At 44.6% G+C, this 20,133-nt stretch overlaps 1 protein-coding gene across 1 annotated transcript in view; it reads left to right on the top strand.

Annotated features, from left to right (window-relative positions):
* Window positions 1-15,731, top strand: part of LOC115077495 (vomeronasal type-2 receptor 26-like) — a 40,483-nt gene extending 24,752 nt beyond the window's left edge. Inside the window, exons 4-6 of the mRNA XM_029579785.1 lie at window positions 61-288; window positions 13,047-13,170; window positions 14,794-15,731. Of these exons, the coding sequence (XP_029435645.1) occupies window positions 61-288; window positions 13,047-13,170; window positions 14,794-15,731 (1,290 nt within the window). The remainder of the gene's footprint in view (window positions 1-60; window positions 289-13,046; window positions 13,171-14,793) is intronic.
* The last annotated feature ends 4,402 nt before the right edge of the window (window positions 15,732-20,133 follow it).

Below are 20,133 nucleotides of genomic sequence, written 5' to 3' on the forward strand. Positions count from 1 at the left end.
AATCAAGTGAGCAGTAGCACAACTAGATAGTATTTTCTAACCATTTGTTTCCCTTTCTAGCTCAATCACTACATTAAGGAGGTTCACTTTAAAACTCCGAATGGATACGAGATCTTCTTTGATGACAAAGGGAATGTGCCAGCTCACTTTGACATTGAAAACTGGATCCTGCTCCCTGATGGTTCTTTAAGCAGAATCAATGTTGGAAAATTCAATTCTTCAGCCTCAAGTGGGCTGCAGCTGTTTGTGAACCAAAGTGCCATCTCATGGAATCTTTCCTTTAACCAGGTTTGGCATTTTTTATTTGTTTTTAGTAGATTATATATTGCATTCAAGAAAAGTAACCAGGAAGTGGAGGAGAGCATCATAAGGCATCAGCTTTGTTTTCAAGACAAGCCAAGTCAACTCATCATTTATTTATGTCATGCTTTTCTAACAAAAGAGTCCAAAGCATGTTCCAGGACCTATGGCAGATACCTCATATGCAATATGCAAAGCAGAATGGTTTAATACAGTAGAGGTACAGATCTGAGTGTACAGGAGCACATCAGGAATATCAGATGTAGTATGCTAAAAGAACACGTTTAGTACAGTAGGGTAGGATTTATATGTACGTGGTGATATATGGTCCAAGAAAACACAGAGGTAGGCGATCTATGATACCGGCAGGTAAACACAAAAAAATAGATGCCTGGATCTTTTCCAACACTTTATTGATGCAGAGACTTATCAAATAAAATCGCCCGACTCAGGCCAAGTTTCGCAGCTTTACAGCCGCTGCCTCAGGGGCTCCACTCTTCTTATCAGTAAGCTGTTTCATCCAATCAATTAGTATGCCAGCAGTACAAGACCAACTTGTACACGAAAATTCCAAATGCAATGCAGCATAGCATACCACCGTCTCTGCTTCTATCTTGGTGGTGATATATGGGCAGGCTAACATGAAGACTTTGGCTCACTTACCCAGAATCCTTTGCTGCCTCAGCCTAACTCAAACTTCTGGCATACAAAAATCTCAGACTGGGAGACATCTGGAATGAATTCAGACCTAGCCAGATATGATAGAGGGTCATGAGGTCACAACGAACATATGAACCAAGCCTTGTTCTCACAGAATCCTGTCTCAGCTTAAGGGGCCCAGGGTAACTGTAGAGCCCCTTGAGATTAGGAGTCTGATTAAAGGACTGGAACAAGTGACAGAATAAGGAATCACGAGGATGATTGACAGCCCTCATTAGACATGTGGGTATCCGCTACGCCTAATTGGATCTTAAGGTGGGAGGCGGGACCAGGGAAGCTTAGATACAGTTTGTCTGATTTGGACATAGGACACATGGTACCTGATACTGTATGCAATCTTATTAGAGATCATTGTATGTTTTACCTATAAAATGTCAGCACTCACTGATAAACGCTGGGACATGCAGGGAGAGCTTTAATTAAAAAACATGAGGCTCCCACTCTATGTCTCCCAGGGGTATCCTGTTTACTTTTATATGCCATAATAAACTTAAATTTGTTCTGATTAAACTTGGTACTGGACCTCTGTATTATTGAAGCAGCACAATTAAGCTGCTTCTAATGGTACTACCACTTAGCATTTTGGCACCCGAACAGGAAACACATGGCTGAGGCCATTGTATTTTATGGAGGGTCGTGTGTGGGCTGCTGGCAGCTCAGACCCAATCCTCATTTCCGGACAGATTGGCTCAGTCCGAAGAATGTTTTCCCAGATCAAGAGGTCTGGATGTCTGATTATTCAGAATTGATACCCGGCTCTAGTCCGACAAATATAGTTATTCCCAGAAGATGTTCTGGATGGCTGATTAGTCAGCAGTAATTCCCAGAAGAGATGTTCATCCTTGTTTCAGCAAAAGACGGATCTATGAGTATTTATTTTCAACTTGTAATTATAATTTTTAGTTAGTAAGCTAGATTTTCTTTGGCCATTTGTAAATAAATGTTTTCTATTTACTTTGATTTTGCTGTGGGGTTGTTTAGATTAGTTGTAGTATACTTCCTGGTAACTTATTTGGTATGTTACAGGTTCATTTAGTGTTCAGTAAACTTTCAGTACGCAGAGGGTTAGACAGCAACAGTCGGTCCTTTGTCCTCAGACGCATTGGCCCACTGTCAAGTTGCAAGTGTGGCAGCTGTTAGTCCTTTGTTCTAAACTGTTGCCTGGCATGCATGCGGAGAGGTGGTAAACCCAGCAGTTACAACAGGAGGAAGAGGGTGTGCAGTGGGTAAGTTTAAATGTGTTGCTTTCTACAGAAAGGGGATTTTAGTTAGTGGCTTGTTTACAAAAGTTTGGTTTTGTCTGCTCTCTCTTGAAGGAAGTTAAAAACGGCTTTATTGTCCTAAAGCAGGCTAACATGCTCATTAGATTTCTGTGTTACTTTTTGCTTTCGTTGCTTAATAATTACAAACATATGTGATGAAAACAAATCCCATCTAACAGATGAATCCCATTCTTCTCTGTCTGTGAGAATCTATTTCTATATGTTAAGATCCTGTGTAAAATGCCTCATGCTAAATAGCTTAGTGCTTTTAGGGGTAGATTTTCAAAAACGGCGCGTTGGCGTACTTTTGTTGGCGCTCCAGGCGCCAACAAAAGTACGCGGGATTTTAGTAGATACGCGCGTAGCCGCGCGTATCCGCTAAAATCCTGGATCGGCACGTGCAAGGCTACTGATTCCGTGTAGCCGGCGCGCGCCGAGCCGCGCAGCCTACCTCCGTTCCCTCCGAGGCCGCTCCGAAATCGAAGCGGCCTCGGAGGGAATTCGCTAACGCCCTCCCCTCACCATCCCCTCCCTTCCTCTACCTAACCCCCCCCCCCCCCGGCCCTGTCTAAACCCCCCCCCTACCTTTGTTGGGGGATTTACGCCTCCCAGAGGGAGAAGTAAATCCCCACGCGCCAGCGGGCTGCTGGCGCACCTAGACGCAACCCGGGGGCGGTTCCAGAGGGCGTGGCCACGCCCCCGGACCGCCCCGGGCCGAAACCACGCCCCCTGGCCCGCCCCCAAAACGCTGCGTCCCGCCCCAAAAATGGCACGCCGCTCGGCCCCTGCCCCCGACACGCCCCTGACACGCCCCCTCAGAAAACGCCGGGACTTACGCGAGTCCCGGGGCTCTGCGCGCGCCGGTAGGCCTATTGAACATAGGCACACCAGCGAGCAGGGCTCTTAAAATCTGCCCCTTAGTGTAAAACTAACATCTGGACCTTTGTTTTACCAGAGCAGTAGGAGTTCTTAAAAAAAAAAAGTGCGGTGCTTTTAAAAAAAATGCATGGCTGGGTCCTCTTTGTGTGCAGACTGGATATTGTAGTTTTCAGCTGTCTGTTGTTCCATGTGATTAGAGGTATGAAGATGCATCAAATTTCTTTGAATCTGTCAGATTTATTTCTATAAGTTCATACATGAGTTTGCTTTGGAGTTAAAGGTGCTTATCTTAGATGCATGTGTACATCCGTCCTTTATTTTCATTTACATTGTGTTGAATTTTTCTTTCAATATTTACTATGTCTATGTTACTATATTCAGTATTTAAAGTGTCCCTACTGTATTATAGAAGAAATTCCAATTTCATATGCTGGTAGTCCGGTATGAAGAGACATTTGACTCAATTGCTGCAGTTCATTAAACAGACAAGGGAATATTTTGGTTCTATGCAGTCTTTGTTCCTCTCCCCTCACGAGAGCACATGGATGTGTGATTTAACCCCTGCTTGGTACAAGGAATCTTACGTTCACAGCCTGTCATCATGATAGCGTGTATTAAAAGTTGTATGTTGCTCATAGTTTAATTTTAGTTTTTACAACTGTGTTATTAATGAGAGTTTATTGAGAAGTGATTCTAGAACAATGTGAACTGTTTTTCATTTATGAGAAATTCTAGATTTGCATCTGATAAGACAGCGTTCCCTGTGCTGTGGTATGCTCGTGAACAACTGTGGTTATTTAAGTTACCTTTATATTGATTTTCCTTGTTTCAGAGTGCAGAGAGATGGATAGAGAGACAGAGGAAAAAAAAAAGAGAGACTCCATTTTCATGAATTTATCTGTTTAGTTTAAAACCAGAAATCAGTGAAAAAGAAAGAAAAAAGGAAGTGAATTTGATGAATGTGTGGTGACATGGTGATATTAAAGAGGGAATTGAGATTTATTGTTATGCTGGATGCAGGTGTGTAAAGTGCTTTACTATGCAGATTGCTGTTTGGTGGGAGATTCGGAATGTCTTTGTTCGAGTAGAGGAACAAATGTGAGTCAGTTGCATTTAAAAAAAAAAAAAAACCCGCACCGTAAGTTTGCTTTTAAAATGCTTTGCTGAGCGATAAGTTAGAGACTGGGCTTGGTAAGTTAAATGTGTTAGAGTGAGGAAAGGAGATTGAAGATATGAGTTATTTAATTAAACAAAGGTCAGAAAAGAAAAGAAGGAACGTATATGCATGAACTCCATGCTGCAGTATTTGTTAATTATAGAACTTATGTTATATTCTAATGATAGATATCTCTCAGTTTTGCTTATACCTCACTAGATTCAAACTTTTGGAAGAGGGATGGCGGTGCTAGATGAAGGGAATGAATTGGGTTTTTTATTTGCTAGTACTAGCAATGTTTCATAAGCTGGTGTTTGAAAAGGAAACAGGGAAATCCCTCATATACAGTTTTAGATCTTGGCTAATGCATAATACTGTAGGGCACAGTAGGGAATTAATTGCTTTCTAGGGAATTAATTGCTTTCTAGTATTTATTTATTTATTTATTTAGCATTTTTCTATACCGACTTTCCAATAACAGAATTATTGATCAATTCGGTTTACATTTCAAACAATAACAATGACAGGTAAATGTCTTACAATGAATAGGTCGAATTAACTTGGATTAAGATATATGGGGTAAATAACATAATTAAAAGGTACGGTGCCTAATGTAGGCTAGTTACACAGGTGGTAGGTATAAAGTTAGGTTATGATATTAGACTGCTAAAGATCATGTGATTTCTAGAGAAGATCTATAAAGTTCTCTAGCGTGTTACCACTGAGGGGATCATTGGCAGGGATATTCCGCAAGTTGATGTTATGGGAAAGCAAACAAAGCCTTTTTGTCCCATTAAAAGAGGTTTTAGATTTGTAAATGGAAGTTGCTCTTATCACAGGGGACAGCGCCTCCTAGAGGCGGAACACTAGAAACAGGAAAGTAGCTTTATGATTGCTTTTTGCTGAATGAAGGTATATCAGATTGCTAAGTTTTAAGGAAACTGTAATGTAAATTTAAAATTTAATTTTAATCATTATATTAATTGTCATATGCTAGATTTCTTTCCAGGGTAAGAAGAAACACAGCACATCTTTCTCTGTTCCATGGGAGATGACGATTATAAGTTTTTTCCAGTTTGATTCCTTTTCATTTTTAAATAGATCTATTTTAATTTTAATCCTGATTTTTTGTTTTCTTTTTGGATCGATCCAATTATTTTAAATCTTTTTAAGTATTTTTTATTTTAATTTTGAGCTCCAATGTTTGTCATTGTTGTCTGTTATGTGTTACTTGTGTGATGTTGAGAATGAAGAATGAATGAATGCTTGCCTTTATGTAACCAGTTCAGTGAAATATATGTTTATATGTAATGTCTGGGTATTGAATTTGTTGGTGGTTTGGACTATTGCATGCTGCTTTGAAATAATGTAGGAATATTATGCAGATGTAGGGATTAATAGATACAGGGAGTTCATGAAATGATATAGGGGCGGATTTTAAGAGCCCTGCTCGCCTAAATCCGCCCAAATCCGGGCGGATTTAGGCGAGCAGGGCCCTGCGCACCGGTAAGCCTATTTTACATAGGCCTACCGGCGCGCGCAGAGCCCCGGGACTCGCGTAAGTCCCGGGGTTTTCGGAGGGGGTGTGTCGGGGGCGGGCCCGAACCGCGCGGCGTTTTCGGGGCGTGTCGGGAGCGTTCCGGGGGCGGGCCCGGGGGCGTGGCCGTGCCCTCCGGACCCGCCCCCAGATCGCGTCCCGGCGCGCTAGCGGCCCGCTGGCGCGCGGGGATTTACTTCTCCCTCCGGGAGGCATAAATCCCCCAACAAAGGTAAGGGGGGGGGGGGTTTAGACAGGGCCGGGCGGGTGGGTTAGGTAGGGGAAGGGAGGGGAAGGTGAGGGGAGGGCAAAAGAAAGTTCCCTCCGAGGCCACTCCGATTTCGGAGCTGCCTCGGAGGGAACGGGGGTAGGCTGCGCGGCTCGGCGCGCGCCGGCTATACGAAATCGATAGCCTTGTGCGCGCCGATCCCGGATTTCAGCGGATACGTGCGGCTACGCGCGTATCTACTGAAATCCAGTGTACTTTTGTTGGCGCCTGGAGCGCCAACAAAAGTACGCCTATTCGCGGTTTTTGAAAATCTACCCCATAATTTTCTTATTGATTAATTTGATTTGTCATACTTTCATCTAGGCTCTAATTCATAAATATGCATCTAACCTAATAAGGAGCTGAAAGACTCTGTTCTGCTGTCAGCACTGACCTTACTAAGAGAACTGTATATGCACTGATTGCAGAAATTAGCCTTTGCCACAGAAGTCATCACGTACTATATGGACTGACATCTTACAATATATACCTGATCTTTATGTTTTTTTCCTTGTTCTATGGGAGTGGCTTTACTTAGAATCTGGGCCCTTTCATGCTCTGAGGCTCCTGACATGACAACTTTTGACATGGCAACCAAAAAGGTGGAGGGTCTTCATCAAATGAATTATGAGGAGAGATTGAAGAATCTAAATATGTACACCCTGGAAGAAAGGAGGAGCAGAGGTGATATGATACTGACTTTCAGATACTTGAAAGGCTTTAATGATCCAAAGACAATGACAAACCTTTTCCATCTGAAAAAAATCAGCAGAACCAGGGGTCACAATTTGTAGCTCCAGGGAGGAAGACTCAGAACCAATGTCAGGAAGTATTTCTTCATGGAGAGGGAGGTGGATGCCTGGAATGCCCTTCCGGAGGAAGTGGTGAAGACCAGAACTGTGAAGGACTTCAAAGGGGCGCGGGATAAACACTGTGAATCCATAAAGTCCAGAGGACGTGAATAAAGAGTGGGTGGCTCGCAGAAATGATGGCTACTATCTGGCGATAATACCCGTATTCAATAAACATACACACAGTTAATGCAATAAAGTGGATCTATATACAGACAACAACCAACAAGGACTGAATTACATAGTCTGGGTAAACAGAGAATCACTTCATGTACCACATTCCAAAACCTTTCAACACAAATCCCTCAGAGACTGAGCCTTCTCCACAGCAGGACCTCCTCTATGGAACGCCATCCCATCGGACCTGCGACAGGAACCCTGCCTACTAACTTTCAGGAAAAGGCTCAAAACATGGTTATTTAAGAAAGCCTTTCCAGACGCCAACTGAACCCTAACTCACCATCAATTCACTATCAGACTTTAACATCACACTGTAAAACATACCATTGTAAATAATTGCCCTTTCTGTTTCTGTTAAAATTCCTATCGCCTATTTTTCTTCCTCGGCTCCCAGTAGTGTACATCCCTGTTTTATTGTAAATGCAACATTTCCATTTTCGCACTTGTCATAGTTCAATTGTAGCTATTCATTGTATTCACCCCTTGTTTAATGTAAGCCGGCATGATGTGATGCCTATCATGAATGCCGGTATAAAAAAACACTAAATAAAAAAAAAAAAATTGGGCATCAAAATGGCAGATGAAATTTAATGTGGATAAGTGCAAGGAGATGCATATAGGGAAAAATAACCCATGTTATAGTTACACAATGTTAGGTTCCATATTAGGTGCTACAACCCAAGAAAGAGATCTAGGTGTCATAGTGGATAACACATTGAAATCGTCGCTTCAGTGTGCTGTGGCAGTCAAAAAAGCAAACAGAATGTTGGGAATTATTAGAAAGGGAATGGTGAATAAAACGGAAAATGTCATAATGCCTCTGTATCGCTCCATGGTGAGACCGCACCTTGAATACTGTGTACAATTCTGGTCGCCGCATCTCAAAAAAGATATAATTGCGATGGAGAAGGTACAAAGAAGGGCTACCAAAATGATAAGGAGAATGGAACAGCTCCCCTATGAGGAAAGACTAAAGAGGTTGGGACTTTTCAGCTTGGAGAAGAGATGGCTGAGGGGGGATATGATAGAGGTCTTTAAGATCATGAGAGGTCTAGAACGGGTAGATGTGAATCGGCTATTTAGTCTTTCGGATAATAGAAAGACTAGGGGGCACTCCATGAAGTTAGCATGTGGCACATTTAAAACTAATCGGAGAAAGTTCCTTTTTACTCAACGCACAATTAAACTCTGGAATTTGTTGCCAGAGGATGTGGTTAGTGCAGTTAGTATAGCTGTGTTTAAAAAAGGATTGGATAAGTTCTTGGAAGAGAAGTCCATTACCTGCTATTAATTAAGTTGACTTAGAAAATAGCCACTGCTATTACTAGCAATGGTAACATGGAATAGACTTAATTTTTTGGGTACTTGCCAGGTTCTTATGGTCTGGATTGGCCACTGTTGGAAACAGGATGCTGGGCTTGATGGACCCTTGGTCTGACCCAGTGTGGCATATTCTTATGTTCTTATGCTTCCCTGGCTATGCTTGCCTGGTATTTTTGCAGCAGACTTGCAACAGGGCCACCAGGTAATGTTGATTGCGTGGGCCTGAGCTCAAAGGGGATGGGAAATAGCCCACCCAGGCCTACCCATTGCTCTAACCTATTGAAACCTTAAGACAAAAACCATACAATAAAAAGACTCTACCAGAAAGTAAAGTTTCAAAATGTGACAACTTTTTTAAACAACATTTTTAGTCACAACATTCAAAGAAATTCAACATGTTTGGTAATCACATTCTGCAAGGACAAGATATTAAATAGCACATGATATTTTAACTGAAATTACCAGCACATTTTGTGGGTGATATGTACATACATTGTTACAAATGGCAACACAGTACAATAATATGATGTTATCCTTTAACAAAATGATGATTACAGCAAAGAATCTAAAAGGTGGAAGTTGCAATCCAATAGTTACTCTAATGTTAGAGTTGATGCCAGCACAATGTGATAGCAATAGAAGGCCCAGACAGTCCATGTTGAAATAGTGCATTGAAAAGGGACTGTTAAAGGACAATGGCAGGAAAGTTCAAGAAAAGGCCCAAGCTTTCTATTAGGGGAGGAGTAGCCTAGTGGTTAGAGCAGTGAGCTACAAACCAAGAAACCAGGGCTCAAGTCCCACTGTCGCTCATTGTGACCTTGGGCAAGTCACTTTACCCTCTATTGCCTCAGGTATAAACTTAGGGGTAGATTTTCAAAAACCGCGAATAGGCGTACTTTTGTTGGTGCTCCAGGCGCCAACAAAAGTACGCTGGATTTCAGTAGATACGCGCGTAGCCGCGCATATCCGCTGAAATCCGGGTTCGGCGCGCGCAAGGCTATCGATTTCGTATAGCCGGCGCGCGCCGAGCCGCGCAGCCTACCCCCGTTCCCTCCGAGGCCGCTCCGAAATCGGAGCGGCCTCGGAGGGAACTTTCTTTTGCCCTCCCCTCACCTTCCCCTCCCTTCCCCTACCTAACCCACCCGCCCGGCCCTGTCTAAACCCCCCCCTTACCTTTGTTGGGGGATTTACACCTCCCGGAGGGAGAAGTAAATCCCCGCGTGCCAGCGGGCCGCTAGCGTGCCGGGACGCGATCTGGGGGCGGGTCCGGAGGGCACGGTCACGCCCCCGGGCCGCCCCGGGCCGTAGCCACGCCCCCAGGCCCGCCCCCGGAACGCTCCCCACACGCCCCGAAAACGCCGCGCGGTTCGGGCCCGCCCCCGACACGCCCCCTCCGAAAACCCCGGGACTTACGCGAGTCCCGGGGCTCTGCTCGCGCCGGTAGGCCTATGTAAAATAGGCTTACCGGCGAGCAGGGCTCTTAAAATCCGCCCCTTAGATTGTAAGCCCTCTGGGGATAGGGAAATACCTACAGTACCTAACTGTAATCCACTTTTAAGTGCTATGAAAAGTAGAATATAAAATAAAAAAATGATGAAAGAATGCACTGAAAAGGGACTGCTAAAATGCCATATCATAAAAGTTCAAGATCTTTACTGGTGCATTGAAAGGAGATTACAAAACGGCTATAGCAGCAAAAATCAAATAGCAAGCAGCAGCTCCATGATCAGAATATGCAGCATGGAGGCAATAGGTCCAGTACTGGAGAAGGCAGCATTGATGCAGCAGGTTGAGATGAGATAAGATGCAATACCAGTATGGAGGCAGCAGCAGGATGAGATGTGATGAGACATGATAAGACAGCAGCTGGACCATTACTAGAGACCACAGCAAGAAGGCAGGACTAAGGAAGAGCATAATAAGAAAGCAGCAGGACCACACTGACAGACAGCAGATCATCCACATCAGCAAGCCAGCACAGGAACCCTGTAGACAGGATGGGCCCAGCTGTCTTCCTCTTTATAGCTGACACAGGAACTCTGTAGACAGGATGAGCCTGAAATCTTCTTCCATCTAGCTGGAGCAGGCACTCTGTAGACAGGACAAGCAGTCTTCTTCCATCTAGCCCACTCAGGACCTCTATAGATAGGATGGGCCTGGCTTGTTTGAAACTGTCATCTACGATGTAATTGTTAAGGGTTGGTTGGCAACAGTCAGCTTCTTGGGGCTTTGTCTCTCTGAGACGTTTTGGTGACTGCAGGTGACATTTCCTTTATTGGGCTACCCAGCTCCACCCTGAGACCCCAGGACTGCTTCCAGGAGTTGACTTTTGCAAGGAGGGTGATGGCATAGGGGCTAGCTGTCGCAAATTCTGGTTTAGTTTCAGGACCGCTCTAGTTAAATTGGTGATAGATGTCGACACTTTGGTTAAGCTGGGTGTAGGGGGCTGCTTACTGCTGCTGCATGGCCTGGGTGTGAGTGACCTAAGTCCTTCTCAAGCAGACCATCTCTACCTATATATGGTCAGTGTACCCCATGCTTCTTCTCTATGCTGTCTAGTGTGGCCTGCATTGTAGGATCCACTGCCGGTACTGCAGGTAATGGAGTTGGTGGTGGCTGAAGTGCCGTCTGTGGCTGCAGAGCTGGCATCATGGGACTCATGGAATGAGCTGGCTGGCTGTCTTCCACAAGCCACCAGTCACATAGCATGCTGGAGGTAGGTGGTGACTGGATTGTTTTCTCCCATGGCAGTGCACTCCAAAAAGCTGGAAAGGTTTAGGATGGCATCAAGGGGTAGAGGTGACTCAAGGAGCTGAAGTAGCAGTTGCTACTGCTGTTGTTGCTGCTGCTGCTTCTACTCTTTCTCCTCTTCCTTGCTCCACTGTGTCTAAGTATCCAGTTGAAAGGGGCCGCTGAGTCCTGGGACTGCACTGTGGTTCCTGGGGTTTCATTGCTGGGACTGCGGGTTTCCTGAGCTGGGATTTCGTGGGTGAGAGCTATGGAAACAAGGAAGAAGACATAAGTATGAATGATAAGAAGTGCACAAGAACTGTTTTGCATAAGATGTGCACTTTGCATCATTCAATGTGAGAATCCTATGCAACAAAGTGTGGACGTCTGTAGCAGACTTGACATTTACTGCACCTTTATGTCCCTGTAGTGGTGGACCCCCTGCTCTCCAGTCCTCTTGATACCACTGTGCCAGAATATGGCCTATGTGATGGTCTGACATATCTGGCCTTTGGAAGTCCTGGAGTTCATCGCAGCCTAGTTGCCAAACAGCAGGTGGTAATTCCAAAGAAATGCCAACATGAACTACTCTTTGTCCTCTGTGCTGAACTTGTAGGCCCATTGTCATAGCCGAGCTGCTGTCTGGCTGCTGCAGGATTGGATTGACAATTTCACTTTTAGAGAGGTGTGACCATCCTCACTCTCAGTCCCACTACCTGTGCCCCCCATCTTGCACTTGCCCTGACAAATCCCCACTCCTCTGTTAATTCTGTCTAGCCCTACCCTGCTGTCTTCCTCTCTCCACAATCACTTTCCACCCTCTCCTTCCTCCTCCTAGCCTTTTCCTCATTCCTATCTCTAATCCTCATCTTCCTCTTACCTTCTCCTCCATCCTATTCTCCCACCTGCTTTCCCTCCTCACCTCTCCTCTCTTCACACACCTTCCACGATCCATCCACTCCTCAGCACTCCTCTCCATACTCCTCACCACAACTCCCCTCCACTCCTCACAACTCTTTCACTCGTTCCCATTCCTCCATTCCTTCTCTGCTGCTCACCTCTACCCCTCTACCAATCCTCGCCACTCTTCACCATTCCGTCGCACAAAGAGACAGACAAACTAGAGAAGACTCCCACACACAGATAAAGACAAGAGACAAAGGTAAAGGAAAACAGATGAGAACACTGATCAGATCATCTCACTCAGTTAATCAACTCACTCAGTTAATCAAGAAAAATGCCTAAGAACAAAAGAAATTGCAATACTGGGTCAGTCCAAGGTTCTGTCAATCCCAGCATCCTATTTCCAACAGTGGCCAATCCATATTAGAGGATGCTGGTATTTATAAAGAAAGAATATAAAGCGCAATATATAAAATAAGGTGTGAGGCATAAAATGACACACAATGTGTTAAAAGGAAGTGCAACTTATTAGTCGTTTATGTGATGCAATAGACAATCGCGTGTTATGATAATTACATATGCAGAGCGATGTGTCTTTAATTTATCCAACCACGCCAATTTTTTATTGCACACCACAAGCTTTATTTACCATTTTTTGATGAATCTAGGCCTATATTAGAATATTTTATAACTTATAACAGCAGTTATACAGGAACATCTGACTTCTATGAAGAAATGGGCATTTTAATGTACATTTTCAACAGTTTTATATGTATTGACTTGAAGAGAAAGGATTTTAACAATTTTATTGTTTGGAAATATGTATTTTTTTTTGTGCTTAGATTTTATTGATTTAAGGAAATGTCTTTTTCTTGTAAAGAGAATCAACTGCTAACTATGCAGTGTGAGTATATTTCCCATTCTTTTCTGTCCACAGACACCCCGCTCTGTGTGCTCTGAGAGTTGTCTTCCTGGATACAGGAAAACTCTTCAGAGTCAGAAGCCAATCTGCTGCTTTGACTGCATCCCTTGCTCTGAAGGAGAATTTTCCAACAAAAAAGGTCAGAAAAAACCCCAGGTTATTATTTCCTAAATGCAGCCCCTGTCCCAGTCAGCTCTTGGGAGTGGGGAGTGCTCTTCAATGTCCTTAGGATTTTGTACTCATGGGGGCTCTTCTTGCACACCTGTCAAGGACCCCAAAAAGACGACATCCACACCAGCTCTAATTCAAATTATAAATCTCTACTGACTGATGGCAGGAAAAAGACAAAAACATAGCTAATCTTCTGAATAGTGCAGCATCCTCAATCATAAATCAGGAAGCAAAGTCACAACAACAACCCAAGACTCATTCACCATTCCACACTTCTTTCCCCAAACAGGTCAGCTCTTTGGAATGGGCTCCCTGGGCCTTCCCAGTACCTGTTTGGTAGATGAATTCTTTTCTCCAAGTTCTTCCTCTCTCCTGCTTTTAGTCTCGCACTGATTGCAGCTGAACCATTCTCTAAAGCTGATGCATTTTCACTAGCAGTTCCCTTCCTCTGGCACCTCCCAATACACCGGTCCACCAACTCTCCAGGGAAATCCTCTTCTCCACAAAGGTTCCCGTTTCACTCTGGCAGACTTTCCAAAGCACAAAGCAGGTTTTGCCTTTTCTCACATCTCCTGACATCTCAGCTCTGTAAGACCCACTTTAGACTCCAATCTTCTGAAATTCCAGGACGTTCTTTCCCCAAATCCTTCTCCTCCTCTCCTATAGAAACCAAGTGCTTTGAATCCTGTCCTCATTCCCTTGGCCATCCCTGTAAAGCTTTAGATTTCTGTTTTACTGGTCTATTAGATTTGTTACATTTGTTATGTATTCGTTTGATGTGATTTTGTTCATAATTTTGTAATCTGCATTGATTAGTTTTTGTCAGATGTAGCAGAATTCAGTTGCATTAAATAAATAGAGATAAGGTCCATCAAGTTCCCTCTGTGAAAAGAGATACCTGCTCTCTCAGCCCTGAGCTAAGTCTGATTCTTAATCCTCCTCTGTTACATGGGCACAGGAGATTTGTTAATCATCAAACACTTCCACTGCACTTACAATACACCGACCTCACTCATAGAGACAGGGTCTGGATGGAGACAACAGACATACATTGCTGACAGGATGACCTGTTGAGGCCACAACTGCCATTCCATTAAAGGGTAAACACAGGTGCAGAGGACAGAATTTGACCCCCTGTTACAATAATGTAGAATATATAGTAAGAAATACAGTACTTTCATATTCATTTTAATAAAAAATATGTATATATTTTCTTCTTTCCTTATGTTTGATGTAACATCTCAGAATCAGCCAGTTTGTAAAATGTAATATATTGGAAATTAATTAAAGCATAACTCTTCTGAAACTAGGGTATGACAAGGAATGAAAGCATGAATAGATACACAGAAAGATTGATCGACAGATACAAAAAGATTTGATTGTGTACATTTTTATTGTAATCTGCTTAGTACTGTGTATATAGTGGGATTTAATATTTAAAAAACTAAATAAATGAAAATAATGTATTTCAATTTTCCTTGAATTTACATATGATATATTACTGAAAATCCTAGCTTTTCTTAAAAAGTCTGAATAGTTGGAATAAAGATGATTAATGGAATAAGGGTTAAGATGTGTTGTTTTTTTATAGATGCAGATAATTGTCTGAAGTGCCCTGAAGATCGATGGCCCAGTGAGAAGAAGGATGACTGCCTCCCAAGAGCCATAGACTTTTTGTCCTATTGGGATCCCTTAGGTGCAGCTTTGGCTTCCATTGCTATTCTCTTTTCAATCATAACTGCCCTAGTGCTAGCAATCTTTATTACATACCAAGACACACCCATAGTGAAAGCCAATAACCGAGATCTCAGCTACATCCTCCTCCTCTCCCTCATGCTGTCCTTCCTCTGTTCCTTGGTATTCATTGGGCATCCTGGAAAGGTGACCTGTCTACTTCGACAAGTTGCTTTTGGGATCATTTTTACAATTGCAGTTTCTTCAGTGCTGGCAAAAACCATTACCGTAGTCATTGCCTTTAGTGCCACCAAGCCTAGCAGCAAGTTAAGGAAATGGGTAGGAACAAGAATCTCCAGCTCTCTGGTTCTTCTTTGTTCCTTGGGTGAGGTTGTGATATGCATTGCATGGCTGCTTATATCTCCTCCATTCCCAGACTATGACACACAGTCTGAACCTGGGAAGATGATCCTACAGTGCAACGAGGGGTCCACCATTGCATTTTATAGTGTGATTGGGTACATGGGCTTCTTGGCTCTCTTAAGTTTCATTGTGGCTTTCCTAGGAAGGAAGTTGCCGGACAGTTTCAATGAGGCCCAGTTCATCACGTTCAGCATGCTGGTGTTCTGCAGTGTTTGGGTCTCCTTCATCCCAGCGTACCTGAGCACCAAAGGCAAATACATGGTGGCAGTAGAGATCTTTGCCATCCTGGCTTCCAGTGCTGGGCTGCTGGGCTGTATATTCATCCCCAAGTGTTACATTATTCTGATCAGACCGGACCTGAACACAAGGGGGAATTTAACTGGAATACAACATTCTAACAAAGCTAAATGCAAAAGGATTTCTCCTCCCTGACCATTGTATTTGTGTATCTTTAAAATACAATAATTCGTTTTTGAGGTAATGAAAGTAATTTTATTTTACATTCAGAATGTTTTTATGATTTCTTATATAAGAAATGTACTTGTGCTACATCCACCCCTTTTTGTGCTTGTCCATATGAGGAATAATGTATTGGGATGGAAGGAAAGGAGAAGTGATTGATGAGAGGCTTGAATAATTTGTAAAGCAGTTGAGTTGAACAGAAGGACTCAGGATTTCATATTCTGTTTTGTAGTCACTTAAAGCAAGCCATGTCTATGGAATAATGTGGTTTTGATTCACTCCTGCTGTTTTCCAACTACCTCTATTGTTGAGAAAACAGGTGAGTTCAAGATGGAGGTGTGGCCAGAGCAGGCATGGTTAGGTATGCATGATGATTTCAGCTTTAAACATTCTGGGACAATTCTCTTTGAAAACCTGCTTGTGGGTAAATGGGAACCAAGTGCTCGCTGGCCTCTCTGTTTTAACTGGATGATCAAAGAATATAGTGTTAAAATAATATTGCTATGATCTTGTATATGGGATCTGTTTTTGTTTTTCTATTTAATATTTATGTGATCAATATTGAAAGTTCATTTAGTGATTTTAGCTGGGTAAGTGTAACTTATGCAGCTATTGCTAAAAAGCATTGCTAAAAAGCACCTAAGTTCAGCGGCCACTGCTAAGTAAGTCACTTATGTGGCTAACAGGTAGGGATGTGAATCGTTTTTCTGACGATTGAAAATATCGTGGGGTTCTCTTATCGTTTTGGGGGGAGGGCGGGAAAAACGGCACACAAAAACAACCCCTAAACCTTTCCCGACCCTTTAAAACAGATCCCTTAGCTTCCCCCACCCTCCTGACCCCCCAAAAAACTTTTTAAAAGTACCTGGTGTTCCAGTGGGATGTCCCGCTCTTGGGCCGTCGGCTGCCACTAATCAAAATGGCGCCGATGCCCTTTGCCCTTACCATGTGACAGGGTATCCGTGCCATTGGCCGGCCCCTGTCACATGGTAGGGATAATGGACGGCTGGCGCCATCTTTAAAAATGATGTACAGTCATAACTCTCATTAAACAAGGACTGCAAGTTAATAGCAGTCCTGATTTTAAGATTCAAATAAATGGATCTATTTCACTACTCAGCAGAAAATAAAGAATCCCAAGGTCTGGTTTGAATCAATGTTGTGAACTAATGAGCAGATCTCTTCTGCAATTAAGCCTAGCTTTTACCAGCTTGGGACTATCTGGTAACTCAGGCAATTTTTGTACTCCTACATTTGACCATGGTCAGGGGCTTTGCTAGGTACTTTAAAGATCCATATCACAGGCTCTCAATTATCCTTGGTTTAATGCTTCAATACAAAACATCTCCAGGATTTACACAAAATGGCCACTTTTATCTGGAAGAAGATACCCAGAGGAAAGGAAGCTTGTATTTCTTTAATTTTGTAAAGTAAGGGGACACTCCATGAAGTTAGCATGGGGCACATTTAAAACTAATCGGAGAAAGTTCTTTTTTACTCAACGCACAATTAAACTCTGGAATTTGTTGCCAGAGAATGTGGTTCGTGCAGTTAGTATAGCTGTGTTTAAAAAAGGATTGGATAAGTTCTTGGAGGAGAAGTCCATTACCTGCTATTAAGTTCACTTAGAGAATAGCCACTGCCATTAGCAATGGTTACATGGAATAGACTTAGTTTTTGGGTACTTGCCAGGTTCTTATGGCCTGGATTGGCCACTGTTGGAAACAGGATGCTGGGCTTGATGGACCCTTGGTCTGACCCAGTATGGCATTTTCTTATGTTCTTATGTTCTTATAGGTACCATTTATAAAAGAAAAGACTAAGGGATCAAGAGTATTGAAAGACTTCCTGCCCCTGCTCGCCAGCATCAATAAGAAGTTCCGGACTCAATCAGCGAAAGCTTCTCTTTATCTCTGGTGCTACCGGATTCTCCACTCACTAACAGCACTCTTTAATAGAGATGTGAATCGGAACCGGAATCTGATCGGTTCCAGTTCCGATTCAAAATCTTAAAATTTTTATCGTCCGGCACGATTATTTTTTTGTCATCGGCTGCACCCGATCCGATAACAAAAAAACCCTTCCCCACCCTCCCGAACCCCCAAAAACCGTTTTAAAATTACCTGGTGGTTCAGTGGGGGCGCAGGGAGCGACCTCCCGCTCTCGGGACATCGGCTGCGTTAATAAAAATGGCGCCGATGGCCCTTTGCCCAGTAAATGGCCGGCGCCATCTTTAAAGATGGCGCCAGCGATCCAATGCTCCTACCATGTGACAGGGGCCGGCCAATGGCACGGATACCCTGTCACATGGTAAGGGCAAAGGGCCATCGGTGCCATTTTTATTAGTGGCAGCCAATGGCCCGAGAGTGGGAGATCGCTCCCCGTGCCCCTACTAGACCACCAGGTAATGTTAAAAGGTTTTTTTGGGGGGGTCAGGAGGGTGGGGAAGGCTAAGGGGGTCAATTTAAAGGGTCGGGTGGGGGTTTTTTTTTATCGGGCCATTGGCGCCATTTTTTTAGTGGCAGCCAAAATGGCGCCGATGGCCCGAGAGCAGGAGATTGCGCCGGGACCCCCCCCCCGGACCACCAGGTAATTTAAAACATTTTGGGGGGGTTTGGGAGGGTGGGGGATTCGTTTTAAAGGGTCGGGGTGGGTTTAGGGGTTGTTTTGGCATGCCGGTTTTCCCGCCCTCCCCCCTCCCCCGATTTACAATTTTTCACGATAAATCGGGGGAATTTCTATTAGAGATGTGAATCGTTTTTTGACGATTTAAAATATCGTCCGATATATTTTAAATCGTCAAAAATCGTTAGGGCCACGATACAATACCAATTCCCCCGATTTATCGTCAAAAAATCGTAAATCGGGGGAAGAGGGAGGGCAGAAAAACCGGCACACTAAAACCCCCTAAAACCCACCCCCGACCCTTTAAATTAAATCCCCCACCCTCCCGAACCCCCCCACATGCCTTAAATTACCTGGGGGTCCAGCGGCACACTAAAACACGGCACACTAAAACCCACCCCGACCCTTTAAATTAAATCCCCCACCCTCCCGAACCCCCCCCCCCAAATGCCTTAAATTACCTGGGGGTCCGTAGCCTTAAATTACCTCCATAGCGGCGGTCCGTAGCTAAATCGGGGAAAGGGGGAGAGCAGGAAAAGCGGCACACTAAATCGTGTAGTCTTCAGCCGGCGCCATTTTGCAAAATGGCCGCTGCAAAATGGCGGCGGCCATAGACCAAAACGATTCGACGCAGGAGGTCATTCCAGACCCCCGCTGGACTTTTGGCAAGTCTTGTGGGGGTCAGGAGGCCCCCCCAAGCTGGCCAAAAGTTCCTGGGGGTCCAGCGGGGGTCCGGGAGCGATTTCCTGCCGCGAATCGTTTTCCGTACGGAAAATGGTGCCGGTCATTCAGCGAGGGTACCGGACCCCCGCTGAACGACCTCCTGCAGTCGATCTCCTGCCGGCGCCATTTTCCGTACGGAAAACGATTAGCGGCAGGAAATCGCTCCCGGACCCCCGCTGGACCCCCAGGAACTTTTGGCCAGCTTGGGGGGGCCTCCTGACCCCCACAAGACTTGCCAAAATTCCAGCAGGGGTCCGGAACGACCTCCTGCGTCGAATCGTTTTGGTCTATGGCCGCCGCCATTTTGCGGCGGCCATTTTGCAAAATGGCGCCGGCTGAAGACTACACAATTTAGTGTGCCGCTTTTCCTGCTCTCCCCCTTCCCCGATTTAGCTACGGACCGCCGCTACGGAGGTAATTTAAGGCTACGGACCCCCAGGTAATTTAAGGCATGGGGGGGGGTTCGGGAGGGTGGGGGATTTAATTTAAAGGGTCGGGGTGGGTTTTAGTGGGGGTCCGGAACCCTCGCTGAACGACCTCCTGCAGTCGATCTCCTGCCAGCGCCATTTTCCGTACGGAAAACGATTCACGGCAAGAAATCGCTCCCGGACCCCCGCTGGACCCCCAGGAACTTTTGGCCAGCTTGGGGGGGCCTCCTGACCCCCGCAAGACTTGCCAAAAGTCCAGCAGGGGTCCGGAACGACCTCCTGCGTCGAATCGTTTTGGTCTATGGCTGCCGCCATTTTGCGGCGGCCATTTTGCAAAATGGCGCCGGCTGAAGACTACACGATTTAGTGTGCCGCTTTTCCTGCTCTCCCCCTTCCCCCGATTTAGCTACGGAGCGCCGCTACGGAGGTAATTTAAGGCTACGGACCCCCAGGTAATTTAAGGCATTTGGGGGGGGGGGTTCGGGAGGGTGGGGGATTTATTTTAAAGGGTCGGGGTGGGTTTTAGGGGGTTTTACTGTGCTGTGTTTTAGTGTGCCGCTGGACCCCCAGGTAATTTAAGGCATTTGGGGTGGGGG

This window comes from Rhinatrema bivittatum, chromosome 16 (assembly GCF_901001135.1).
Source record: "Rhinatrema bivittatum chromosome 16, aRhiBiv1.1, whole genome shotgun sequence".
NCBI classification, from domain to species: Eukaryota; Metazoa; Chordata; class Amphibia; order Gymnophiona; family Rhinatrematidae; genus Rhinatrema; species Rhinatrema bivittatum.